Source organism: Zonotrichia albicollis, chromosome 32 (genome assembly GCF_047830755.1).
Source record: "Zonotrichia albicollis isolate bZonAlb1 chromosome 32, bZonAlb1.hap1, whole genome shotgun sequence".
Taxonomy (NCBI): Eukaryota; Metazoa; Chordata; class Aves; order Passeriformes; family Passerellidae; genus Zonotrichia; species Zonotrichia albicollis.
In genome coordinates, this window is record NC_133850.1 from 1,602,561 (window position 1) to 1,630,147 (window position 27,587).

The 27,587-nt window shown below is 53.5% G+C and overlaps 3 protein-coding genes across 11 annotated transcripts in view; 1 reads left to right on the forward strand and 2 right to left on the reverse strand.

The window, feature by feature from the left end:
• LOC141726015 (uncharacterized) overlaps positions 1-4,391 on the forward strand; it is a 25,673-nt gene extending 21,282 nt beyond the window's left edge. The window contains exon 4 of one of the 2 annotated variants that reach the window (XM_074530259.1): positions 4,252-4,391. The gene's annotated coding sequence lies outside the window, so the exon portion shown is untranslated. Of the gene's footprint in view, positions 1-3,551; positions 3,578-4,251 lie in introns of those variants that run through there. The other variant, XM_074530260.1, reaches the window with a different exon arrangement.
• EPHX3 (epoxide hydrolase 3) overlaps positions 1-12,479 on the reverse strand; it is a 16,851-nt gene extending 4,372 nt beyond the window's left edge. The window contains 5 exon segments of the mRNA XM_074530256.1: positions 2,028-2,131; positions 4,200-4,498; positions 6,351-6,436; positions 8,552-8,803; positions 12,380-12,479. Coding sequence (XP_074386357.1) covers positions 2,028-2,131; positions 4,200-4,498; positions 6,351-6,436; positions 8,552-8,797 — 735 coding nt within the window. The 5' untranslated portion in view covers positions 8,798-8,803; positions 12,380-12,479.
• Positions 12,480-15,596: 3,117 nt separating this feature from the next.
• Positions 15,597-27,587, reverse strand: part of BRD4 (bromodomain containing 4) — a 92,915-nt gene continuing 80,924 nt past the window's right edge. For 4 of the 8 annotated variants that reach the window (XM_074530203.1, XM_074530202.1, XM_074530205.1 and 1 more), the window contains exons 19-22: positions 23,844-23,971; positions 20,590-20,801; positions 17,133-17,430; positions 15,597-15,756 (exon numbers count right to left, since the gene is read on the reverse strand). In XM_074530203.1, coding sequence (XP_074386304.1) covers positions 15,688-15,756; positions 17,133-17,430; positions 20,590-20,801; positions 23,844-23,971 — 707 coding nt within the window. In that variant the 3' untranslated portion in view covers positions 15,597-15,687. Of the gene's footprint in view, positions 15,757-17,132; positions 17,431-17,688; positions 17,762-18,036; positions 18,110-18,742; positions 18,816-20,589; positions 20,802-23,843; positions 23,972-27,327; positions 27,498-27,587 lie in introns of those variants that run through there. The other 4 variants (XM_074530206.1, XM_074530207.1, XM_074530208.1 and 1 more) reach the window with 4 other exon arrangements.

Below are 27,587 nucleotides of genomic sequence, written 5' to 3' on the forward strand. Positions count from 1 at the left end.
GGCACCGAAATTGGGGGGAAAATGGGGAAATCAGGGCTGGGGGGGGCACTGAAATTTGGGGGGAAAATGGGGAAATCAGGGCTGGGGGGGCACCGAAATTTGGGGGGGAAATGGGGAAATCAGGGCTGGGGGGGGCACCAAAATTTGGGGGGAAAATGGGGAAATCAGGGCTGGGGGGGACACCAAAAACTGGGGACAAAATGGGGAAATCAGGGCTGGGGGGGGCACTGAAATTTGGGGGGAAAATGGGGAAATCAGGGCTGGGGGCGGACACCGAAATTGGGGGGAAAATGGGGAAATCAGGGCTGGGGGGGACACCGAAATTTGGGGGGTAAATGGGGAAATCAGGGCTGGGGGGGCACTGAAATTTGGGGGGAAAATGGGGAAATCCGGGCTGGGGGGGGGGCACCAAAATTTGGGGGGAAAATGGGGAAAATCAGGACTAGGGGACACCAAAAATTGGGGACAAAATGGGGGAAATTTGGGCTTGGGGACATCCAAAATTTGGGACAAAATGGGGAAATCAGGGCTGGGGGGACACTGAAAAATGGTGGGAAATCAGGGCTGAGGGACACCAAAAATTGGGGACAAAATGGGGGAAATTTGGGCTTGGGGACATCTAAAATTGGGGACAAAATGGGGAAATCAGGGCTGGGGGGACACTGAAAATTGGGGACAAAATGGGGGAAATTATGGCTAGGAGACACCAAAAATTAGGGGACACTGAGGGGGGACACCAAGAATTGGGGACACCGAAATTTGGGGGGGAAATGGGGGAAATCAGGGCTGGGGGACACCAAAATTGGGGGGAAAAAATGGGGCTTGGGGGTGCCAGGACCCCAAAAATTTGGGACAAAATAGGGGAAACAATGACAAAATGGAGGACATGAGGTCTGGATGACATCAACCTCCAAAAATTGGGATAAAATGGGGGAAATTAGGGCTGGGAAGTGCTGGGACCCCAAAAACTTGGGACAAAATGGAGGAAATGATGACAAAGCGGAGGAGATGAGGTCTGGGATGACACCAAACCCCCGAAATTGGGGACAAAGAAGGGGACACGAGGTCTGGGTGGTGCCACCACCCCTGAAATTGGGGACAAAGGGGGGGACATAGTTTTGGGGTTGGACATTTCCCCTTTGGGGACTTCTTGAGAAGCTCCTTGGGGTGGGAGATGGGGACAGGGAGGGGACAGAGGGGTGACAGGGAGGGGACAGTGGGGTGACAGGGAGGGGACAGAGGGGACAGAGTGGAAATGGAGGGGATAGAAGGGACAGAGGAGACAGAGAGGGGACAGTGGGGACAGGGAGGTGACAGGGAAGGGATGGAGGGGACAGGGAGGTGACAAGAGAGGGGACAGGGAAGGGATTGAGGGGACAGGAAGGTGACAGAGAGGGGACAGAGAGGGGACAGAGTGAAAATGGAGGGGACAGAGGGGAAAGGGGACACGGAGGGGACAGAGGGGACACAGAGGGGATGGAGGGGACAGGGATGATGGGGAGGGGACAGAGAGGGGATAGAGGGGACAGGGAGGGGACAATGAGGGGACAGGGAGGGGACAGAGGGGACAGGGAGGGGACAATGAGGGGACAGAGGGCTCAGAGGGGACAGGGAGGTGACAGAGGTGACAGGGAAGGGATTGAGGGGACAGGAAGGTGACAGAGAGGGGACAGGGAGGGGACAGAGTGAAAATGGAGGGGACAGAGGGGAAAGGGGACACGGAGGGGACAGAGGGGACACAGAGGGGATGGAGGGGACAGGGATGACAGGGAGGGGACAGAGAGGTGACAGAGGGGACAGGGAGGGGACAATGAGGGGACAGAGGGCTCAGAGGGGACAGGGAAGGGATGGAGGGACAGGGAGGGGACAGAGAGGGGACAGGAGGGGACAGAGAGGGGACAGGAAGGGACAGAGAGGAGAGGGAGGTGACAGAAGGGACAGGGAGGTGACAGAGGGGACAATGAGGGGACAGAGGGCTCAGAGGGGACAGAGAGGTGACAGGGAGGGGACAGAGGGGACAGTCTGACCTGGAAGTCGGCCAGGGACAGCAGCAGCTCGGGCAGCCAGGGCAGCTGGAACAGGAACATGTAACAGGAGCGGAGCAGCTGCGACGGGTGACGGGCCGTGAAGGCTGTGACAGCGAGGGGACACCGTGGGGACATCATGGGGACAGGGCCACCAGGATGTCACCATGGGGACACCGCGGGGACAGGGACAGGGACACCACAGTGTCACCACAGGGCCACCACAGGGACAGGGACACCCTGAATGTCCCCAATGTCCCCAATGTCCCCAGTATCTCCTGTATCCAAAACATCCCCACGTGTCCCCAGTGTCCCCAATATCCCCGATGTCCCCAATGTCCCCACTGTCCAGTGTTCCCAGTGTCCCCCAATGTCCCCAACACCCCCAATGTCCCAAATGTCCCCAAATCACCCATAGTCCCCCATGTCCCCTCGTGTCCCCAATGCCTCCAACGTCCCCAACATCCCCTCATGTCCCTGCTGTCCCCACTGTCCCAAATGTCCCCAATCCCCCCAATGTCCCAAATGCCCCCAGTGTCCCCAACGTCCCCAACATCCCCCATGTCCCCACCATCCCCTCATGTCCACTCTGTCCCCAACATCCCCAATATCCCCAATCCCCCCAATCCCCCCAATGTCCTCAATGTCCCCATTATCCCCTCGTGTCCCCAATGTCCCCAACATCCCCAATATCCCCAATCCCCCCCATGTCCCTGCTTTCCTCACTGTCACCAATGTCCCCAACATCCCCAATGTCCCCAATCTCCTGAATGCCCCCAACACCCCCTCGTGTCCCCGCTGTCCCCTCTGTCACCTGCCATCACCCCCCTGTGTGGCGCGTCCATCACCACCAGCCGTGGGTGCCTTGATGCCACCTCCCTGTGTGTCCCCAACATCCCCAATGTCCCCATTATCCCCTCGTGTCCCCAATGTCCCCAACATCCCCAATCCCCCCAATGTCCCCATTGCTCCCAATGTCCCCAACATCCCCAATCCCTCCAATGTCCCCAATGTCCCCAACATCCCCAATGTCCCCATTGCTCCCAATGTCCCCAACACCCCCTCGTGTCCCCGCTGTCCCCTCTGTCACCTGCCATGACGCCCCTGTGTGGCGCGTCCATCACCACCAGCTTCTCCACCAGCTGTGGGTGCCTCGATGCCACCTCCCTGTGTGTCCCCAATGTCCCAACATCCCCAATGTCCCCATTGTCCCCAATGTCCCCAATGTCCCCTCTGTCCCCAATATCCCAACATCCCCAATCCCCCCAATGTCCCCAATGTCCCCAACGTCCCCAACGTCCCCATTGTCCCCACTGTCTCCAATGTCCCCACTGTCTCCAATGTCCCCAACATCCCCAATGTCCCCATTATCCCCTTGTGTCCCCAATGTCCCCAACATCCCCAATCCCTCCAATGTCCCCACTGTCTCCATTATCCCCTCGTGTCCCCCCTGTCCCCGCTGTCCCCTCTGTCACCTGCCATCACCCCCCTGTGGGGCGCATCCATCACCACCAGCTTCTCCACCAGCCGCGGGTGCCTCGATGCCACCTCCCTGTGTGTCCCCAATGTCCCAACATCCCCAATGTCCCCATTATCCCCTCGTGTCCCCAGTGTCCCCAACGTCCCCATTGTTCCCACTGTCCCCAATGTCCCCAACATCCCCAATGTCCCCATTATCCCCTTGTGTCCCCAATGTCCCCAACATCCCCAATGTCCCCAACATCCCCAATGTCCCCATTGCTCCCAATGTCCCCAATGTCCCCAACACCCCCATTGCTCCCAATGTCCCCAACACCCCCTCGTGTCCCCGCTGTCCCCGCTGTCCCCTCTGTCACCTGCCATCACGCCCCTGTGGGGCGCGTCCATCACCACCAGCTTCTCCACCAGCCGTGGGTGCCTTGATGCCACCTCCCTGTATGTCCCCAATGTCCCCAATGTCCCCTCTGTCCCCAATGTCCCAACATCCCCAATCCCCCCAATGTCCCCAATGTCCCCAACCTCCCCAACGTCCCCAATGTCCCCACTGTCTCCAATGTCCCCAGTGTCCCAACATCCCCATTATCCCCTCGTGTCCCCAATGTCCCCAACATCCCCAATCCCTCCAATGTCCCCAGTGTCCCCAATGTCTCCATTATCCCCTCGTGTCCCCGCTGTCCCCGCTGTCCCCTCTGTCACCTGCCATCACGCCCCTGTGTGGCGCGTCCATCACCACCAGCTTCTCCACCAGCCGCGGGTGCCTCGATGCCACCTCCCAGGCCAGGACGCCGCCCCAGTCGTGTCCCACCAGGACGCAGCGCGGGGACGCCGCCGGTGTCCCCAGGGCCTCGATGACGTCACAGATGTCCCCGAGCAGCAGCTCCAGCCGGTAGCTGTCCCTGCCCGGCGGCTTCTCCGAGTCCCCGTAACCGCGCAGGTCCGGGGCCACCACGCGGAACCGCGCGCTGAGCTCCTGCAGCAGGTGGCGCCAGCAGAACCTGGGGACAGCGGGGACACCTTGGGGACACCTTGGGGACACCTGGGGACACCCAGGGACAGCGGGGACACTGGGGGGATGGCAGCGGGGGGGGGTGTGGGGACAGCTGGGGACACTTGAGGGATCCTTGGGGACACTTGGGGACACCCAGGGACAGCTTGGGGACAGCTGGGGGACACTTGGGGACACTTGGGGACACCTCGGGACATCTGGGGACACCTTGGGGACACCTTGGGGACAGCAGTGACACCAAGGGGATGGGGACAGCCGGTTGTGGGGACAGCTGGGGGACAGGAGGACACTTGAGGGACCCCTGGGGACACTTGGGGACAGCTGGGGACACCCAGGGACAGCTGGGGGACACCTGGGGCCAGCAATGACACCAGGGGGACAAGAGCAGGGGGGTTATGGGGACAGCTGGGACACCTGGGGGACACTTGAGGGACCCTTGGGGACAGTTGGGGACAGTTGGGGACAGCTGGAGGACACTTGGGGACATCTGGGGACAGCAGTGACACCAAGGGGATGGGGGCAGCGGGTTGTGGGGACAGCTGGGGGACAGGGGGACACTTGAGGGACCCCTGGGGACACTTGGGGACAGCTGGGGACACCCAGGGACAGCGTGGGGACAGCTGGGGGACACTTGGGGACAGCAATGACACCGGGGGGACAAGAGCAGGGGGGGTATGGGGACAGCTGGGACACCTGGGGGACACTTGAGGGACCCTTGGGGACACCTCAGGACATCTGGGGGACACCTTGGGGACACCTTGGGGACAGCAGTGACACCAAGGGGATGGGGATAGCCGGTTGTGGGGACAGCTGGGGGACGTGGGAACACTTGAGGGACCCCTGGGGACACTTGGGGACACCCAGGGACAGCTGGGGGACACTTGGGGACAGCAATGACACAGGGGGGACAAGAGCAGGGGGGGTATGGGGACAGCTGGGACACCTGGGGGACACTTGAGGGACCCTTGGGGACAGTTGGGGACAGTTGGGAACACCTGGGGGACACCTGGGGGACACCTTGGGGACACCTTGGGGACACTTGGGGACATCTGGGGACAGCGGGGACACCAAGGGGATGGGGGCAGCGGGTTGTGGGGACAGCTGGGGGATGTGGGAACACTTGAGGGACCCCTGGGGACCCTTGGGGACACCCAGGGACAGCTGGGGACAGCTGGAGGACACCTGGGGACAGCAATGACACCGGGGGAACAAGAGCAGGGGGGTTATGGGGACAGCTGGGACACCTGGGGGACACTTGAGGGACCCTTGGGGACACCTCGGGACATCTGGGGACACCTTGGGGACACCTTGGGGACATCTGGGGACAGCAGTGACACCAAGGGGATGGGGGCAGCGGGTTGTGGGGACAGCTGGGGGATGTGGGAACACTTGAGGGACCCCTGGGGACCCTTGGGGACACCCAGGGACAGCGTGGGGACAGCTGGGGGACACTTGGGGACAGCAATGACACCGGGGGGACAAGAGCAGGGGGGGTATGGGGACAGCTGGGGACACCTGGGGGACACTTGAGGGACCCTTGGGGACACCTCGGGACATCTGGGGACACCTTGGGGACACCTTGGGGACACCTTGGGGACACCTTGGGGACAGCAGTGACACCAAGGGGATGGGGACAGCTGGTTGTGGGGACAGCTGGGGGACAGGGGGACACTTGAGGGACCCAGGTGACACTTGGGGACACCTGAGGACACTCAGGGACACCTTGGGGGATCCAAGGGAGACCTGGGAGACACCTGGGGACACCAAGGGGGACATCTGGGGACCCTTGGCGACACCTGGGGGACATCTGGTGACATCTGGTGACATTTGGTGGCACTGACCAGTTCTGGGGGAAGCCGTGGAGCAGCAGCATCAGGGGGGCGCCGGGGGGACCCCGAGTGACGTAATGGAGACGCAGCCCCGAGCTCTGGGGACATTGGGGTGACATTGGGGTGACATTGGGGACATTGGGGGGACATTGGGGGACATTGGGGTGACATGAGGGGGGGACATTGGGGTGACACTGGGGGGACATGAGGGGTGACATTGGGGTGACATGGGGGGGACATTGGGGTGACACTGGGGGGACATTGGGGACATTGGGGTGACATTGGGGACATTGGAGTGACACTGGGGGGACATTGGGGGGACACTGGGGTGACATGAGGGGGGACATTGGGGGGACATTGGGGGACATTGGGGACATTGGGGTGACATGAGGGGGGACATTGGGGTGACACTGGGGGGGACATTGGGGACATTGAGAACATTGGGGTGACACTGGGGACATTGGGGGACATTGGGGTGATACTGGGGGGACATTGGGGACATTGGGGTGACATTGGGGTGACATTGGGGACACTGGGGACATTGGGGTGACATGAGGGGGGACATTGGGGTGACACTGGGGGGACATTGGGGTGACATTGGGGTGACATTGGGGGACATTGGGGTGACATTGGGGTGACATGAGGGGGGACATAGGGGTGACACTGGGGTGACATTGAGGACATTGGGGTGACATTGGGGACATTGGGGGAAATTGGGGTGACACTAGGGGGACATTGGGGTGACATTGGGGTGACACTGGAGACATTGGGGGGGTGGGGACATTGAGATATTGGGGGACATTGGGGTGACAAAGGGGGGACATTGGGGACATTGGGGTGACATGAGGGGACACATTGGGGTGACACTGGGGGGACATTGGGGACATTGAGGACATTGGGGTGACATTGGGAACATTGGGGGACATTGGGGACATTGGGGTGACACTGGGGGGACATTGGGGTGGCATTGGGGTGACATTGGGGACATTGGGGTGACATTGGGGGGACATTGGGGACATTGGGGTGACATTGGGGACATTGGGGGACATTGGGGTGACACTGGGGGGACATTGGGGTGACACTGGGGGGACATTGGGGACATTGGGGACATTGGGGGACATTGGGATGACACTGAGGGGACATTGGGGGCATTGGGGTGACACTGGAGACATTGGGGGGGTGGGGACATTGAGATATTGGGGGACATTGGGGTGACACTGGGGGGACATTGGGGTGACAAAGGGGACATTGGGGACATTGGGGGGGTGGCGACACCCCCAAATCGCCCGCCCCCACTCCGGATCTGTCCCAGGAGGAGCCACCGGAGTTGTCACTGCTGGGGATGTCCCCAAAGCCACCCCAAAATTCACCCCAAAGAGCCCAAAATTCACCCCAAATCCCCTTCAAGACGCCCTAAAATTCCTTCAATCCCTCCAAACCCCCCAAATCCCCCTAAAATGCCCCAAAAATGCCCCAAATCACCCCTCAAGACCCCCCAAAACGCCCCAAAATCCCCTCAGGATCCCTCAAATTGTCCTAAACCCCCCTAAAATCCCCCCAGGACACCCCAGATCCCCCCAAAATCCCCCTAAAATGCCCCTAAAAGCCCCCCAAAAATCCCCCCAAAAATCTCAAAAACATCCCCAAAATCCCCCCAGGGATCCCCCAAAATTCCCCCCAGGGCCCCCCAAACCCCTCCAAATCCCCCTCAAATTCCCCCAAACTCCCCCAGGACCCCCCAACATCCCCCCCAAAATCCCTCGAAATCCCCTCCAAAACCCTTCCAGGACCCCCCCAAATCCCCTAAAATCCCCCCAGGACCTCCCAAATTTTCCCAAAAATTCCCCTAACGTGACCCTAAAAGCCCCCAAAAAATCCCCCAAAAAATCCCCTTAAATCCCCCCAGGACCCCCCAAAATCCCCCCAGGACCCCCAAACCGCTCCAAATTCCCCTCTAATTCCCCCAAAATCCCTCCAGGACCCCCCAAATCCCCCCAAAATCTCCCCCCAACTCCCCTAAAACCGCTCTCAAATCCCCCCAGGACCCCCAAACCGCTCCAAATTCCCCTCTAATTCCCCCAAAATCCCCTCAGGACCCCCCAAATCCCATCCAAAATCTCCTCCCAAATCCCCCCAAAATCCCCAAAAAATCCCCAAAAAAATCCCCAAATCCCCCCAAATCCCCCCAGAATCCCCCCCAGGACCCCCGGTACCCGGAGCCGCAGGTGCCGGTGCTCCCCGAAGGCGCCGTCCCGCAGCCCGGGGGGGGCGCTGTCCCTGCGGTGCCACGCGAAGGTCGCGCGGGGCCCGCGGCGCAGCAGCAGCGCCGCCGCCCACAGCGCAAAGGCCACGCCCGAGGCCACCGCGGCCACCGCGAGGCCACCGCGGGCCAGCAGCGAGCGCAGCGACAGCAGGAGACGCGTGGGGGCCAGGAGCAGCGACAGCAGGCGGCGCGGCATGGGGACAGTGGGACACCTGGGGACAGAGGGACATGGGGACAGCTGGGGACATGGGGACAGAGGGACATGGGGACATGGGGACACCTGGGGACACCTGGGGACACAGGGACAGGGACATGGGGACAGCAGGGGACACAGGGACACCTGGGGACAGAGGGACAGGGACATGGGGACACCTGGGGGACACCTGGGGACATGGGGACAGCAGGCCGTGAGGCATGGGGACACCTGGGGACACAGGAACAGGGACATGGGGACAGAGGGACATGGGGACACAGGGACATGGGGACACCTGGGGACATGGGGACAGCAGGAGACGGGTGGGGGCCAGGAGCAGCGACAGCAGGCGGCGCGGCATGGGGACAGTGGGACACCTGGGGACACAGGGACATGGGGACACCTGGGGACATGGGGACAGAGGGACATGGGGACAGAGGGACATGGGGACACCTGGGGACATGGGGACAGAGGGACATGGGGACACCTGGGGACATGGGGACAGCAGGAAACGAGTGGGGGCCAGGAGCAGCGACAGCAGGCGGCGCGGCATGGGGACGCCTGGGGACACAGGGACATGGGGACAGAGGGACATAGGGACACCTGGGGACATGGGGACAGAGGGACATTGGCATGGGGACAGTGGGACACCTGGGGACAGGGGGACATGGGGACAGCGGGAACCGCATGGGGGCCAGGAGCAGGGACAGCAGGCGGCGCGGCATGGGGACAGTGGGGACATGGGGACATCGGCATCAGGACAGGGACACCTGGGGACATGGGGACAGAGGGACATGGGGACATGGGGACGGCTGGGGGGACATGGAGACACAGGGACAGGGACATGGGGACACCTGGGGACAGAGGGACAGGGACATGGGGACACCTGGGGACATGGGGACAGCTGGGGACATGGGGACGCATGAACATGGGGACAGCAGACGGCGAGGCATGGGGACACCTGGGAGGATTGAGGGACAGGGACATGGGGACAGCTGGCGACAGCTGGCGACAGCAGGAACACCTGGGGACACCTGGGGGGATACAGGGACAGCTGGGGACACAGGGACATCGGCATGGGGACAGTGGGGACACCTGGGGGGACAGAGGGACAGGGACACGGGGACAGCTGGGGGACATGGGGACAGAAGCATGGGGGACATGGGACAGCAGGAGACAATGTGGGGACAGTTGGGGATGCAGGGACAAGGGGACACTGCGGGGACACCTGGGTGTCCCATCCCCAAGGTGTCCCCTATGGCAGGGTGGCCTCGTCACCAATGTCCCACAACCCCAGAGTGTCGCTGCCCCCTGGTGGCCTTGTCCCCACAGTGTCCCCACAGTGTCCCAATGCCAGGGTGGCCCTGTCCCCACAGTGTCCCCATTGTCCCCAGGCTGTCCCCAAAGCCCCCAGAGTGTCCCCACCTTGTTCCCACGGTCCCCAAAGCCCTCAGGGAGTCCCCACTGTCCCCATGGCCTCCACAATGTCCCCACTGTCCCCAAAGTCCCTTCAGTGTCCCCATTGTCCCCAGAGGGTCCCCATTGTCCCCTCAGTGTCCCCATTGTCCCCAGAGGGTCCCCAAAGCTCCCACAATGTCCCCTCAGTGTCCCCATTGTCCTCACAGTGTCCCCATTGTCCCCAAAGCCCCCAGAGTGTCCCCGAAGTCTCCTCAGTGTCCCCAAAGTGTCCCCATTGTCCCCACCTTGTCCCCAAAGCCCCCAGGGTGTCCCCACCGTCCCCTCAGTGTCCCCACTGTCCCCAGAGGGTCCCCATTGTCCCCACCTTGTCCCCACTGTCCCCAAAGTCCCCCAGATGTCCCTGAAGCCCCCGGGGTGTCCCCAAAGTGTCCCCACCTTGTCCCCAAGGCCACCACGGCGCCGTTCCCGGGATGTGCCACCACCTGTCCCAATTCCCAGCTGGCACCACCCCAGGGTGGCACCGTCAGGGGTGTCACCACCCCCAGGATGTCACCATTTTCTGGGTGTCACCACCCCATGGGTGTCACCATTCCTTGGATGCCACCACCCCCAGGATGTCCCCATTCCTTGGGTGTCACCACCCCATGGGTGTCACCATCCCCAGGGTGGCACTGTCAGGAGTGTCACCATTGTGCCAGTGTCACCACCCCCTGAGTGTCACCACCCCCAGGGTGGCACTGTCTGGGTGGCAATGTCAGGGGTGCCACCATTGTCCCGGTGTCACCACCCCCAGGATGTCACCACTGTCTGGGTGTCACCATTCCTTGGATGCCACCACCTCCTGAGTGTCACCACCCCCAGGGTGGCACCGTCTGGGTGGCACTGTCAGAGGTGTCACCACCCCCAGAGTGTCACCATTGTCCCGATGTCACCACCCCCTGGGTGTCCCCATTCCCAGGATGTCACTGTCAGGGGTGTCACCATTGTCCTGGAGTCACCATCCCCAGGGTGGCACTGTCAGGGGTGTCACCATTGTGCCAGTGTCACCACCCCCAGAGTGTCACCGTTGTCCCGGTGTCCCCATTCCTTGGGTGTCCCCATTCCCAGGGTGGCACTGTCTGGGTGGCAATGTCAGGGGTGTCACCATTGTCCCAGTGTCACCACCTCCAGGATGTCACCCCCAGGGTGTCACCATTGTCCTGGTGTCACCATCCCCACGATGTCACCACCCCCAGTGTGTCACCATTGTCCCAGTGCCACCACCCCCAGGGTCTGACACCATGCGTGGTCACCATGGTCTGGGTGTCCCCATTCCCAGGATGTCACCATTGTCCCGGTGTCACCATCCCTAAGATGTCACCATTGTCCCAGTGTCACCATTGTCCCAGTGTCACCATTCCCAGTGCCACCACCCCCAGGGTCTGACACCATGTGTGGTCACCACGGTCTGGGTGTCCCCATTCCCACCATGTCACCGTCAGGGGTGTCACCATGGTCTGGGTGTCACCACCCTCAGGATGTCCCCACCCCCAGGGTGGCACTGTCAGAGGTGTCACCACCCCTGGGTGTCACCACTGACCCGGTGTCCCCACCCCCAGGGTGGCACCGCCACAGCCCTGTCACCCTGTCCTTGTCACCACATGTCACGATATTGGGGTGTTCCTGTCCTGGTGTCCTGGTCACCACGACATGTCACGACATTGGGGTGGCCCTGTCACCGAGATGTCCCATAAATGAGGTGTCCCTGTCACCCCGAGAGTGTCACGACATTGGGGTATCCCTGTCATGGTGTCCCTGTCACGGTGTCCTTGTCACTGCGACATGTCACGGCATCAGGGTGTCCCTGTCCCCAAGGGTGTCCCTGTCACGACATTGGAGTGTCCCTGTCCCCGGGGTGCTCCTGTCACGGTGTCCTTGTCACCATAAGATGTCACGACATTGCGGCGTTCCCGTCCGGCGCTGTCGCGACATTGAGCTGTCCTTGTCCCCGCCGCGCCGCCCTCCCAGCCCCGCCTCTATCGCGACATCCCCGCCGCGTGTCCCCTCCCCCCCAGCCCCGCCCCCGCCAGCCCCGCCTCTATCGCGACATTGCTCCGTCCCCTCCCCTCCCGGGGCTTTCCCCGCCGCCTCTATCGCGACATCGCGGCGCTGCCGCCGCCACCACCGACCTGTCGCGACAGCGGGGGGGTCCCGGGGGGTTTTTCTGTCGCCTCTGTCGCGATCGCGGCGCTGTCGCCGCCCCCTCCCCCCCCACAGCGGCGCCGCTTCCGCCTCAAACCGCGCTGGCCCCGCCCCCGAGCGCTGATTGGACAGCGCTGAAAAGGGGTGGAGCATTTTGTAAACAACCAATGAGAGCGCGAGGGGCGTGGCCTGAAAGTCCCGAGGGGGCGGGGCCTTTTGTGAGTGGATTTGGGGCATTTTTTGCGATTTTTGGTTTTTTTTCTCCTTTTTTTCAACTTTTTGTGGCTTTTTTTGGCTTTTCCCCGTTTGCTCCTTTTTAGTTTTCACTTTTTTTGTCGCTTTCGCGTCTTTTGGGGCCCTTTTACCCTCGGAATTTAATTTAGTTTTCATTTTTGACCTATTTTTTAACCTTTTCCCCCCTTTCCTCCCATTTTAACTGAATTTTCTCCTCATTTTCCTTATTTTTATATTTTTGTCCATTTAAATTTTTTTTAGCCTCTTCTCACTTATTTTTCAATTTTCCCAATTCTCCCTTTCCTTTTCACAAATTTAAACCTTAAAAATTTAAAAATCCAATTTAAAAATGAAATTTAAATAAAAATCTCAATTTTTGTCAATTTTAGACTTTAAAATTCCCAAACTTCACTTTTTAAAATCTCAATTTTTGCCCATTTCAGGCCAAGGTTTGGTATTTTAAAATTTAAAAAAATTGAATTTAAATTTTGATTTTAAAACATCAAAACTTCAAGTTTTAAAAGTCTCAATTTCTCTTGATTTCAACCAAAATCTGGATTTTAAATTTAAAATTTGTCGAGTTCCAATTAAACCTTCAAAATTTGACTTTTAAATTCTCAATTTCTCTTCATTTCCACTTAAATATTCAAAATTAGAATTTAAAATTCTTAATTTCTATCAATTTCCACTGAAACCTTCAAAATCTGAATTTAAAATTCCAATTTCTGCCAATTGTCGCTTCAATATTAAAAATTTGGGTTTTAAATCCCCAATTTCTGTCAATTTCCACTGAAATATTCAAAATTTAAATTTTTAATTTCCCAATTTCTGGGGATTTCAAGTCCCTTAAATTCCCATTTTAATTCAAATATTTTTAATTTTAATTCTGATTTTTTTTTCCCCCTTCCCCACCCATTTTTTCCCCTCCCTCTCCCTTTAAACTTTTGGGATAAAAAACCTGAAAAATTCGGGATTTTTTTTTTGTTGTTTTTTTGGTGTTTTTTTATACAAAACCAAACTCGCAGCGTTTTTTATTCCACGATCGGCGAAACCCCGGCGGGGAAAAAAACCCAACCCAAATAAAATTAATTAATTATTAATAATTAATCCAACCCCGGGGGGGGAGGGGAGGGGGAAACGGGGAGAATTCCCGGGATTTTGGGTCAAAAGGGAGCGAGAAATAATAAAAAAATGGGAATTAAAAGAGGAAAAAAATGGGAATTATTTAAAAAATAAAAATTCCGGGCGTGGCGGCGATTTTGGGGGGAAAAGGGGGAGGGGAGGGAGGAGAAAAGGGGGGAAAAGGGAAAAATTAAAAAAATTAAAAATTTGTAAAAAAATGGGAAAAATTGGGGAAAAAAGGGGGGGAAAATTGGGAATTTTGAAGGAAGAAATTCAAATTATAAAAAGGAAAATTAAAAAGGAATTAAAGGGGAAAATAGAAATGAAATTAAAGAGGGGAAAATGATAAAAAATCAGGGAGAATAAAAAAGGGAAGGGGAGGGAAGGAGGAAAAAAAAGAGGAAAAAGTTTTAAAAATGTAGAAAAAAGGGAAAAAAAATTAGAAATAAAAGGGGGGAAATTAGGAAAAAAGAAAAAAAAAAACAAGGAAAAAATCAGGGAAAAAAGGAAAAACAAAATGAAAAGAAAAAAATCTGGGGAGAATTTTGAAAAAATATCAGAGAAAAAATGGGAGCAAAATTAAGAAGAAAAAACCAGAGAAAAAAACGAGGAAAAAAATTAAAAAAAACAGAAAAAAATCAGGAAAAAATCAGGAAAAACAAATTCAGGAAAAAAGTTGAAAAAGGATCAGGAAAAATTGGAGAAAATCAAAGGAAAATAGAAAAAAAGCAGGAGAAATTTGAAAGAAAATTGGAAAAAAATTAAAAATTCAGAGGAAAAATGGAAAAAAAATCAGGAAAAAGAAAAGAAAAATCAGGGGAAAAAAGGAAAAATAGGAAATAAAAGGAGAAAAAGTAGAGAGAAAAAAAATCAGGGGGAAAATTGAAAATAAAATCAGAAAAAAAAAGAAAAAATAAGGAAAAAATTGAAAAAAAATCAGGAAAAAATTTGAAAAATCAGGAAAAAAAAGGGAAAAATCAGGGAAAATTGAAAATAAAATCAGAAAAAAAACCAAAAAATCAGGAAAAAAGGGAAAAAATCAGGGAAAATTGAAAATAAAATCAGGAAAAAAAAAGGAAAAATCAGGGGGAAAATTGAAAATAAAATCAGGAAAAAAATAAAAAATCAGGAAAAAATTGAAAAAAATTAGGAAAAAATTTAAAAAATCAGGAAAAAAAAAAAAGGAAAAAATCAGGGGGAAAACGGAAAAAAAGCCAGGAAAAAAAAGGGAATTTTTGGGAAAGGAAGGAAATTAAAAAATGAGGAATAAAAAGGGAGAAAAAGGAGAAATTGCAGGGAAATGGGAAAAGGTGAAGGGGGAAAAGTCCCTGAGGCCGCGGGTGGGGGAGGGGCCGCGCCCCTCCCCCCATCACCCCTCCCCCCCCAATTCCTCCCAAATCCGCCCAAATCCAGCCCAAAAAAAAAAAAATTGGGATTTTTTTCCCATTTTTTGGCCGCCACCGGAGGGAAAAAAAACCCACAAAAAAATAAAAAAAATTCCAAAAAAAAATTTCAAAATTCGAGTGAAAATCCCAGGAATTCCCAGGAATTCTGGTGGGGTTTTTTTTTGGTGTGAAAAAAGGGAAAAAAAAGGACAAAAAAAATAAAAATTGGAATTCCGGGGTAAGGCAGCCCCGCCCCCGCTCCCATTCCCGAATTTTTTCGATATTTAACGGAGAGTCCGAACTTTGCTTTTGTTTTTTTTTCATTTTTTTTCTCGTTTTTCGCGTTATTTTTTTTTTTGGCCAGGAAAAAAAAAAAAAGGGAAAAAGAGAGAAAAAAAAAAAAAAGGAAATTTTTTTTTTTTTGATATTTTTCCACTTTTTTTTTTGTTGTGTTTTTTTGTTGGTTTTTTTTTTTTTTTTTTTCTTTTCCGGGTTTTTTGTTTTTTTCTTTTTTTTGGGAAAAGTCAAAATTCCCGGCCGGAGTCGCCTCTCCTAGAAAAGATTCTCCTCGAAAATGGCCAAGAGGTCGCTCTGGAAATTCATGTCGATCGTCGCCGCCATCTGCAAAAAAAGGGAAAAAATATTCGGATTATTCCCCCCATTTTTGGTATTTTTTGTGCCCCATTCCTGTGATTATTCCCATTATTCCCCCCATTTTTGGAGACACATTTTTGTGAATATTCTGATTATTTCCCTGATTTTTTGTGCCCCATTTTGGCATTTTTTGTGCCCCATTTCTGTGATTATTCCCATTATTTCCCTGATTTTTTGTGCCCCATTTTGGCATTTTTTGTGCCCCATTTCTGTGATTATTCCCATTATTTCCCCCCATTTTCAGGACCCCATTTTCTGGGAATATTCTCATTATTATGTTCCCCCATTTTCAGGGTCTCTTTTTTGTGAATATTCCTATTATTCCCCCCTTTTTTGGGGACCACAGTTTTGGGATAATCCCCACAATTTCCCCCCATTTTCAGGACCCCAACTTTGGGAATATTCTGATTATTTTCCTGATTTTTGGAGACCCATTTTCGGAATTTTTTGCGCCACATTTTTGTGAATATTCTGATTATTTCCCTGATTTTTTGCGCCCCATTTTCGGAATTTTTTGCGCCCCATTCCTGTGATTATTCCCATTAATTCCCTGATTTTTTGCGCCCTATTTTTGGTATTTTTTGTGCCCCATTTCTGTGATTATTCCCATTATTTCCCCCCATTTTCAGGACCCCATTTTCTGGGAATATTCTCATTATTATGTCCCCCATTTTCAGGGTCTCTTTTTTGTGAATATTCCTATTATTCCCCCCTTTTTTGGGGACCACAGTTTTGGGATAATCCCCACAATTTCCCCCCATTTTCAGGACCCCATTTTTGGGAATATTCTGATTATTTTCCTGATTTTTGGAGACCCATTTTGGCATTTTTTGCACCTCTTTTTTGTGAATATTCTGATCATTTCCCTGATTTTTGGAGACCCATTTTCGGATTTTTTTGCGCCTCCTTTTTGTGAATATTCTGATTATTCCTCCCATTTTTGGAGAACCATTTTGGCATTTTCTGTGCCTCCTTTTTGTGAATATTCTGACTATTCCCCCCATTTTTGGAGACCCATTTTTGGAATTTTTTGTGCCCCATTTCTGTGAATATTCTGATTATTTCCCTGATTTTTTGTGCCCCATTCCTGTGATTATTCCCGTTATTTCCCGGATTTTTTGTGCCCCATTTCTGTGATTATTCCCATTATTTCCCTGATTTTTTGTGCCCCATTTTGGCATTTTTTGCGCCCCATTCCTGTGATTATTCCCATTATTTCCCTGATTTTTTGTGCCCCATTCCTGTGATTATTCCCATTATTTCCCTGATTTTTTGCACCCCATTCCTGTGATTACTCCCATTATTTCCCCCCCATTTCCGGCCCCATTTAACCCTTCCCTCACCGCTTCCCGGCGCCTCCTCTCCTGCTCCCTCTTGCGCGCCATCTCCCGCTGCTGGTCCAGCATGGCCTGCGAGGAGCCGGCCGGGCCCGGGGGCTGCGGAGCCGCCGCCGCCGCCGACACCGGCACCGAGCCGGGCACGGGCACCGAGCCGGGCACCGAGCCGGGCACCGAGCCGGGCACCGGCACCGAGCCCGCGGCCGCCGGCGGCTGCTGCTGCTGCTGCTGCTGCTCCTGGCGCCGCCGAACCTCCTCGTGCACCCGCCGGGCCTGCTCCAGCGCGTCCTCGTCCTCCCGGGACCTGCGGAGTGACCAGAGTGACCACTGAGTGACCACTGAGTGACCACAGTGAGCACTGAGTGAGCATTGACCAGGAACTGCACAGGAACCCCCCAGACTGTTCTAGAACCTCCTCGTGCACCCGCCGGGCCTGCTCCAGCGCGTCCTCGTCCTCCCGGGACCTGGGGAATGACCACAGTGACCACTGAGTGACCACAGTGACCACTGAGTGACCATCAGTGAGCGCTGAGTGATTATGGTAACCATTGAGTGACCAGGAACCCCCCAGACTGTTCTAGAACCTCCTCATGCACCCCCGCGCCTGCTCCAGCGCGTCCTCGTCCTCCCGGGACCTGGGGAATGACCACAGTGACCACTGAGTGACCACTGACCATCACTGAGAGATTAGAGTGAGCACTGAGTGACCATTGACCAGGAACTGCACAGGAACCCCCCAGACTGTTCTAGAACCTCCTCGTGCACCCCCGCACCTGCTCCAGGGCCTCCTCGTCCTCCCGGGACCTGCGGAGGGACCACACTGACCACTGAGTGACCAGGAGTGACCACTGACCATCATTGAGAGATTATAGTAACCACTGAGTGACCACAGTAACCACTGAGTAACCAGGAACCCCAGACTGTTCTAGAACCCCCTTGTGCACCCCCGGGCCTGCTCCAGGGCGTCCTCGTCCTCCCGGGACCTGCGGAGTGACCAGAGTGACCATTGAGTGACCACAGTGACCACTGAGTGACCACTGAGTGACCAGGAGTGACCATAGTAACCACTGAGTGACCACAGTGACCATCAGTGAGCACTGAGTGACCACTGTGAGCACTGAGTGACCATAGTAACCACTGAGTGATTATGGTAACTATTGAGTGACCAGGAACCCCCCAGAATGTTCTAGAACCTCCTCGTGCACCCCCACGCCTGCTCCAGGGCGTCCTCGTCCTCCCAGGTCCTGGGGAGGGACCAGAGTGACCACTGAGTGACCACTGAGCAACCAGGAGTGACCATTGAGTGACCATCAGTGAGCACTGAGTGATTATAGTAACCATTGAGTGACCATAGTAACCATTGAGTAACCAGGAACCCCCCAGACTGTTCTAGAACCTCCTCGTGCACCCCCGCGCCTGCTCCAGGGCGTCCTCGTCCTCCCGGGTCCTGGGGAGTGACCACAGTGACCAGGAGTGACCACTGAGTGACCAGGAGTGACCACTGAGTGACCACAGTGACCATCAGTGAGCACTGAGTGACCACAGTAACCATTGAGTAACCACTGAGTGATTATAGTAACCATTGAGTGACCATGGTAACCACTGAGTAACCAGGAACCCCCCAGAATGTTCTAGAACCTCCTCGTGCACCCCCGTGCCTGCTCCAGGGCATCCTCGTCCTCCCGGGACCTGGGGAGGGACCAGAGTGACCACTGAGTGACCACTGAGTGACCACAGTGACCACTGAGTGACCACAATGACCACAGAATGGCCACAGTGACCATGGATTGATCACGAATCACCACAGTGACCACAGTGGGCAGGAACTGCACAGGAACCCCCCAGGATGTTCCAGAACCTCCTCGTGCACCCGCCGGGCCTGCTCCAGGGCCTCCTCATCCTCCCGGGGAGTGACCACAGTGACCAGGAGTGACCATAGTAACCATTGAGTGACCATCAGTGACCACAGTGACCACTGAGTGACCACAGTAACCACTGAGTAACCAGGAACCCCCAGACTGTTCTAGAACCTCCTCGTGCACCCCCACGCCTGCTCCAGGGCCTCCTCATCCTCCCGGGACCTGGGGAGTGACCAGAGTGACCACAGAGTGACCACTGAGTGACCAGGAGTGACCACTGAGTGACCACTGAGTGATTATAGTAACCACTGAGTGACCATAGTAACCACTGAGTGATTATGGTAACCATTGAGTAACCAGGAACCCCCCAGACTGTTCCAGAACCTCCTCGTGCACCCCCGCGCCTGCTCCAGGGTGTCCTCGTCCTCCCGGGTCCTGGAGAGTGACCACAGTGACCAGGAGTGACCACTGAGTGACCACAGTGACCACTGAGTGACCACTGAGCAACCAGGAGTGACCACTGAGTGACCATCAGTGAGCACTGAATGATTATAGTAACCATTGAGTGACCATAGTAACCATTGAGTGACCATAGTAACCACTGAGTAACCAGGAACCCCAGACTGTTCTAGAACCTGTGGTGGATCTACGATACTTTTGGAGTTCCTGCAGGTGTTTGTGGTGTCCCTGTTGTTTGTGGTGTCCCTGGTGGTGTTTTGGAGTTCCTGGTGGTGTTTATGGAGTTCCTGCAGGTGTTTGTGGTGGATCTGATGATGGTTTTGGTGTCCCTGCAGGTGTTTGTGGTGTCCCTGCTGGTGTTTGTGGTGTCTCTGGTGGTGTTTTGGAGTCCCTGCAGGTGTTTGTGGTGGATCTATGATACTTTTGGAGTCCCTGCTGGTGTTTGTGGTGGATCTGGTGGTGTTCCTGATGTTCCTGCTGGTGTTTGTGGTGTTTCTGGTGGTGTTTGGGGAGTCCCTGCTGGTGTTTGTGGTGGATCTATGATGCTTTCGGTGTCCCTGCAGGTGTTTGTGGTGTCCCTGCTGGTGTTTGTGGTGGGTCTATGATGCTTTCAGTGTCCCTGGTGTTGTTTGTGGTGTCTCTGGTGGTGTTTGTGGTGGATCTGATGATACTTTTGGAGTCCCTGCTGGTGTTTGTGGTGGATCTGATGATGGTTTTGGAGTCCCTGCTGGTGTTTGTGGTGTCCCTGGTGGTGTTTTGGAGTTCCTGTTGGTGTTTTGGAGTCCCTGCAGGTGTTTGTGGTGTCCCTGGTGGTGTTTTGGAGTTCCTGGTGGTGTTTATGGAGTCCCTGCAGGTGTTTGTGGTGGATCTGATGATGGTTTTGGTGTCCCTGCTGGTGTTTGTGGTGTCTCTGGTGGTGTTTTGGAGTCCCTGCTGGTGTTTGTGGTGTCTCTGGTGGTGTTTGTGGTGGATCTGAAGATACTTTTGGAGTCCCTGCAGGTGTCTGTGGTGTCTCTGGTGGTGTTTGTGGTGGATCTGATGATACTTTTGGTGTCCCTGCAGGTGTCTGTGGTGTCTCTGATGCCCTCGGTGTCCCTGCAGGAGCTCCTGGAGCTGTCCCCGTGTCCCCACCGTGCTGTCCTCACCTCATCCTCTCCTGCTCCCTCCTCAGCCGCTCCTTCTCGCGCTCCACCTGCTCGGCCTGGGCCTTGAGGGCCTTCTCGCGCTCCTCCTTCTCGCGCGCCGCCCGCTTGAACTGCTCGAAGGAGTCGCTCGAGGACTTGGCCGCGGCCGCCGGCGCCGCCGGGTGCTTCTGCACCAGCGACGCCCACGAGCCCATGTTCTTGATCTTCAGGTCCTGCAGGAGACACCGCGTCACCACGGGGCCACCATGGGACCATGAGGTCACCACGGGGCCACCACGGGGCCACCACGGGGCCACCATGGGACCATGAGGTCACCACGGGGCCACCATGAGGTCACCACAGGGTCACCACGGGGCCACCACGAGGTCACCATGGGGCCACCACGGCATCACCACGAGGTCACCATGGGGTCACCATGAGGTCACCACAAGGCCACCACGGGGCCACCACAGGGCCACCACGGCGTCACCATGGGGTCACCAAGGGGCCACCACAGGGCCACCACGAGGCCACCACGGGGTCACCATGAGGTCACCACGACGTCACCACGGGGCCACCACAGGGTCACCATGGGGTCACCACGGGGCCACCACGAGGTCACCACGGGGTCACCACGGGGCCACCATGAGGTCACCATGGGGTCACCACGGGGCCACCATGAGGTCACCATGAGGTCACCATGAGGGCACCACGGCGTCACCACGGGGTCACCATGAGGTCACCACGGGGCCACCACGGGGCCACCATGAGGTCACCACAAGGTCACCACGAGGTCACCACGAGGTCACCATGAGGGCACCACGGGGCCACCATGGGGCCACCACGGGGTCACCATGGGGCCACCATGGGGCCACCATGAGGTCACCACGGGGCCACCACAGGGTCACCACGGGGTCACCACGGGGCCACCATGAGGCCACCACGGGGTCTGGGATCCACCAGGATCCAGCAGAACCGTGGTGGCCACCATGGGATCCTCCAAGGGCTTTGTCCTGAGGAGCTGGAGCCAACCTGGTGGCATCTCAGGGGCTTCCCCAGGTCCCTCAGTCTGGTGGGATCTCAGGAGGTTCTGAAGGTCCCTCAGCCTGGTGGGATCTCAAGAAGTTCTCCCAGATCCAACCACGAGGTCTGGGATCCACCAGGATCCAGCAGAACCGTGGTGGCCACCATGGGATCCTCCAAGGGCTTTGTCCTGAGGACATGGAGCCAACCTGGTGGGATCTTGGGGGCTTCCCCAGGTCCCTCAGCCTGGTGGGATCTCAAGGGGTTCTCAGAGATCCAATCCTGGAGCTCTCCAGGCCCCTTAGCCTGGTGGGATCTCAGAAGGTTCTCCCAGACCCATTCCTGGAGTCCCACAGGTCCCTCAGCCTGGTGGGATCTCTGAGACCCAACCCTGGAGGTCCTCATGTCCCTCAGCCTGGTGGGACCTCAGGAGGTTCTGAAGGTTCCTCAGCCGGGTGGGATCTCAGGGGCTTCTCCCAGAACCAACCCTGGAGTCCCCCAGGAACCTCTGGATCCCACCCTTCCCTGAACCTGGTGGCACCTCATGGAAGAACCTCTGGAAGGTTCTGGAGCTTCTCCAGGTTCCTTGGGACCTCATGGAAGAACCTCTGGAAGGTTCTGGAGCTTCTCCAGGATCTCTGGGACCTCCAAACCCACCCTGAGCCTGGTGGAACCTCATGGAAGAACCTCTGGAACCTTCTGGAGCTTCTCCAGGTTCTTCAGGACCGCCAAACCTTCCCTGAACCTGGTGGCACCTCACAGAAGAACCTCTGGAACCTTCTGGAGCTTCTCTAGGTTCTCTGGGACCCCATGGAAGAACCTCTGGAACCTTCTGGAGCTCCTCCAGGATCTCTGGGACCTCCAAACCCACCCTGAGCCTGGTGGAACCTCATGGAAGAACCTCTGGAAGGTTCTGGAGCTTCTCCAGGTTCTTCAGGACCTCCAAACCTTCCCTGATCTTGGTGGCACCTCACAGAAGAACCTCTGGAACCTTCTGGAGCTTCTCCAGGACCTCCAAACCCTCCCTGAGCGTGGTGGAACCTCATGGAAGAACCTCTGGAAGGTTCTGGAGCTTCTCCAGGTTCTCTGGGACCTCATGGAAGAACCTCTGGAAGGTTCTGGAGCTTCTCCAGGTTCTCTGGGACCTCCAAACCCTCCCTGATCTTGGTGGCACCTCAGGAGCTTCTCCAACGCCCAACCCTGGACCTTCTCCAAACCCTTCCAGATCCCACCTCCCCTTTTTGGGCCAGGAACGCCCAAAATCCCAACCCCAAGTGTCCAACGGGACCCTTCTGGGAGATCCCTCAGGAATTTGAGTATTTTTGCCCAAAAATTGGAAATCCTTTACCCAAAACTCAGGATATTTTTCCCCCAAAATTGAAATTTTTTTTTTTTGTCCAAAATTCTGGGATTTTTTTTTTTTCCTCAAAATTTCGAGGGTTTTTCCCAAAACTTGGGATTTTTTTCCCCCCAAAACTGGAGACTTTTGCCCAAAAACATGGGGGGTTTTTTCCCCAAAATTTTGGGTTTTTTTGTCCAAAAAATGGGGTTTTTTTTTCCCAAAAAATGGGGGTTTTTAGCCCAAAAAATGGGGTTTTTTTTCCCAAAAATGGGGTTTTTTGCCCAAAAAATTAGGGTTTTTTGCCCAAAATTTTGGGGTTTTTTTGTCCAAAAAATGGGGGTTTTTAGCCCAAAAAATGTTTTTTTTTTTCCCCAAAAAGTGAGGGTTTTTTGCCCAAAAAATGGGTTTTTTTGCCTAAAAAATTAGGGTTTTTTTTTCCCAAAATTTTGGGGGTTTTTGCCTAAAATTTTGGGGTTTTTTTTCCCAAAAAATGGGGTTTTTTTGCCTAAAAAATGGGGGTTTTTTGCCTAAAAAATGGTTTTTTTTTGCTTAAAAATGGGGTTTTTTTCCCAAAAAATGAGGGTTTTTTTCCCAAAAAATGGGGGTTTTTTTGCCTAAATTTTTTTTTTCCCAAAAAATGGGGTTTTTTTGGTCCAAAAAATGGGGTTTTTTTAAACAAAATTTTGGGGTTTTTTTCCCAAAATTTGGGGGTTTTTTTTCCAAAAAATGGGGTTTTTTTTGCCCAAAAATTTTTTTTTTTCCCAAAAAATTGGTTTTTTTTCCCAAAAAATGGGGGTTTTTTCCCAAAAAACGGGTTTTTTTTTCCCACAATTCTGGGATTTTTCGCCCAAAATGAGGATTTTTTTCCCCAAAATTCAATTTTTAACCAAAAATTCGAGGTTCCCGTTACCTTTTTGGGCGCCACCGGGGTTTTGGGCTCCGTTTTCGGCCGCTCCTTGTCGGGGGGGGGCGGGGTCGGCTCGGGGGGGCGAATGACGGCGCGCGCCCCTCCCCCCTCCAGCGCCTTCAGCTCCGGCCCTGCAACCACAAAAATGGGAAATTTGGCATTTTGGAACCCAAAAATTGGAATTATGGGGATTTTGGAACCCAAAAATCAAAAATTTTGGGATTTTGGAACCCAAAAATTGGGATTTCTGACCCCAAAATTGGGCTTGGCCCGCGCCCCTCCCCCCTCCAGCGCCTTCAGCTCCGGCCCTGCAACCAAAAATGGGAAATTTGGCATTTTGGAACACAAAAATCAAAAAATTTTGGGATTTTAGAACCCGAAAATGGGAAATTTCCGGATTTTAGAACCTAAAATTGGGATTATGGAGGTTTGGAACCCAAAAATTGGGATTTCTGTCCCCAAAATTTGGGTGACTTGGGCCCCTCCCCCCTCCAGCGCCTTCAGCTCCGGCCCTGGAACAACAAAAATGGGAAATTTGGGATTTTGGAACTCAAAAATCAAAAATTTTGGGATTTTGGAACCCAAAAATGGGAAATTTCCTGATTTTAGAACCTAAAAATTGGGAGTATGGAGGTTTGGAACCCAAAAATTGGGATTGCTGAGCCCCTCCCCCCTCCAGCGGCTTCAGCTCCGGCCCTGAAACCAAAAATGGAAAATTTCCAGATTTTGGAACCCAAAAATCAAAAATTTGGGATTTTGGAACCCAAAAATGAAAAATTTCCCAATTTTAGAACGCAAAAATTGGGATTTCTGTCCCCAAAATTGGGCTCGGTCATGCCCCTCCCCCCTCCAGCGCCTTCAGCTCCGGCCCTGCAACCAAAAATGGGAAATTTGGGATTCTGGAACCCAAAAATGGGAAATGTCTGGATTTTGGAACCCCAAAATTGGGATTTCTGACCCCAAAATTTGGGTGGCTTGGGCCCCTCCCCCCTCCAGCGCCTTCAGCTCCGGCCCTGCAACCAAAAATGGGAAATTTCGGGATTTTGGAACTCAAAAATGGAAAATTTCCTAATTTCAGAACCTAAAAATTGGGATGATGGGGATTTTGGAACCCAAAAAAGAAAATATCCGCATTTGGAACCCAAAACCGGGAAATTTCTGGGTTTTGGAACCCAAAAATTGGAATTATGGGGATTTTGGAACCCAAAAATGGAAAATTTCAGGATTTTGGAACCCAAAAATGGGAAATTTCCCAATTTTAGAACCCAAAAATTGGGATTTCTGACCCCAAAATTGGGCTCGGCCCGCGCCCCTCCCCCCTCCAGCGCCTTCAGCTCCGGCCCTGCAACCGCAAAAATGGGAAATTTGGGATTTTGGAACCCAAAAATCAAAAATTATGGGATTTTGGAACCCAAAAATTGGGATTTCTGACCCCAAAATTGGGCTCGGCCGCGCCCCTCCCCCCTCCAGCGCCTTCAGCTCCGGCCCTGCAACCAAAAATGGGAAATTTGGGATTTGGAACCCAAAAATGGAAAATTTCCCGATTTTGGAACCCAAAAATTGGAAATTTCCTGATTTTAGAACCTAAAAATTGGGGATTCTGGAGATTTGGAACCCAAAATTTGGGTGGCCTGGGGTCCTCCCCCCTCCAGCGCCTTCAGCTCCGGCCCTGCAACCAAAAAATGGGAAATTTGGGGTTTTGGAACCCAAAAATCAAAAATTTGGGATTTTGGAACCCAAAAATGGAAATTTTCCGGATTTTGGAAACCAAAAATTGGAACTATGGGGATTTTGGAACCCAAAAATGGGGAATTTCGGCATTTTGGAACCCAAAAATTGGGATTTCTGACCCCAAAATTGGGCTCGGTCATGCCCCTCCCCCCTCCAGCGCCTTCAGCTCCGGCCCTGCAACCACAAAAATTGAGAATTTCAGGATTTTGGAACCCAAAAATCAAAAATTTCCGGATTTTGGAACCCAAAAACGGGAAATTTGGGATTTTGGAACCCAAAAACGGGAAATTTCCGGATTTTGGAACTCAAAAACGGAAAATTTCCGGATTTTGGAAACCAAAAATTGGAATTATGGGGATTTTGGAACACAAAAATGGGAAATTTCCTGATTTTAGAACCTAAAAATTGGGATTATGGAGGTTTGGAACCCAAAAATTGGGATTTCTGACCCCAAAATTTGGGTGGCTTGGGCCCCTCCCCCCTCCAGCGCCTTCAGCTCCGGCCCTGGAACCCAAAAATGGGAAATTTGGGATTCTGGAACCCAAAAATAGAAAATTTCCGGATTTTAGAACCCCAAAAATGGAAATGATGGGGATTTTGGAACCCAAAAATGGGAAATTTCTGGATTTTGGAACCCAAAAATTGGGATTTCTGACCCCAAAATTTGGGTGGCCTGGGGTCCTCCCCCCTCCAGTGGCTTCAAAATGTGAAAATTTTGGGATTCTGGAACCCAAAAATGGAAAATATCTGGATTTTAGAACCCAAAAATGGGAAATTTCTGCATTTGGAACCAAAAATTAGAAAATTTCCGGATTTTAGAACCCAAAAATGGGAAATTTTGGGATTTTGGAACCCAAAAATGGGAAATTTTGGGATTTTGGAACCCAAAAATCAAAAATTTTGGGATTTTGGAAACCAAAAATTGGAATTATGGGGATTTTGGAACCCAAAAATGGAAAATTTCTGGATTTTGGAACCCAAAAATGGAAAATTTCTGGATTTTAGAACCCAAAAATGGGGATTTCTGACCCCAAAATTTGGGATTGCTGAGCCCCTCCCCCCTCCAGCACCTTCAGCTCCGGCCCTGCAACCAAAAATGGAAAATTTGGGATTTTGGAACCCAAAAATCAAAACATTTTGGGATTTAAGAACCCAAAAATGGGAAATTTCCTGATTTTAGAACCTAAAAATTGGGATTATGGAGGTTTGGAACCCAAATTTTGGGTGGTTTGGGCCCCTCCCCCCTCCAGCGCCTTCAGCTCCGGCCCTGCAACAGCAAAAATTGAGAATTTCAGGATTTTGGAACCCAAAAATCAAAAATTTTGGGATTTTGGAACCCAAAAATGGAAAATTTCCCAATTTTAGAACCCAAAAATTGGGATTTCTGTCCCCAAAATTGGGCTCGGTCATGACCCTCCCCCCTCCAGCGCCTTCAACTCCGGCCCTGAAACCAAACACGGGAAATTCGGGATTTTGGAACACAAAAATGGGAAATTTCCTGATTTTAGAACCTAAAAATTGGGATTATGGAGGTTTGGAACACAAAAATTGGGATTTCTGACCCCAAAATTGGGCTCGGCCGCGCCTCTGAGGCTTCAGCTCCAGCCCTGAAACAACAAAAATGGGAAATTTGGGATTTTGGAACCCAAAAATCAAAAATTTTGGGATTTTGGAACACAAAAATGGAAAATTTCCGGATTTTGGAACCCAAAAATTGGGATTTCTGATCCCAAAATTGGGCTCGATCATGCCCCTCCCCCCTCCAGTGGCTTCAGCTCCAGCCCTGCAACCAAAAATGGGAAATTCGGGATTTTGGAACACAAAAATCAAAAATTTTGGGATTTTGGAACCCAAAAATTGGGATTTCTGATCCCAAAATTGGGCTGGGCTGAGCCCCTCCCCCCTCCAGCGCCTTCAGCTCCGGCCCTGCAACCAAAAATGGGAAATTCGGGATTTGGAACCCAAAAATTGGGATTTCTGACCCCAAAATTTGGGTGGCCTGGGGTCCTCCCCCCT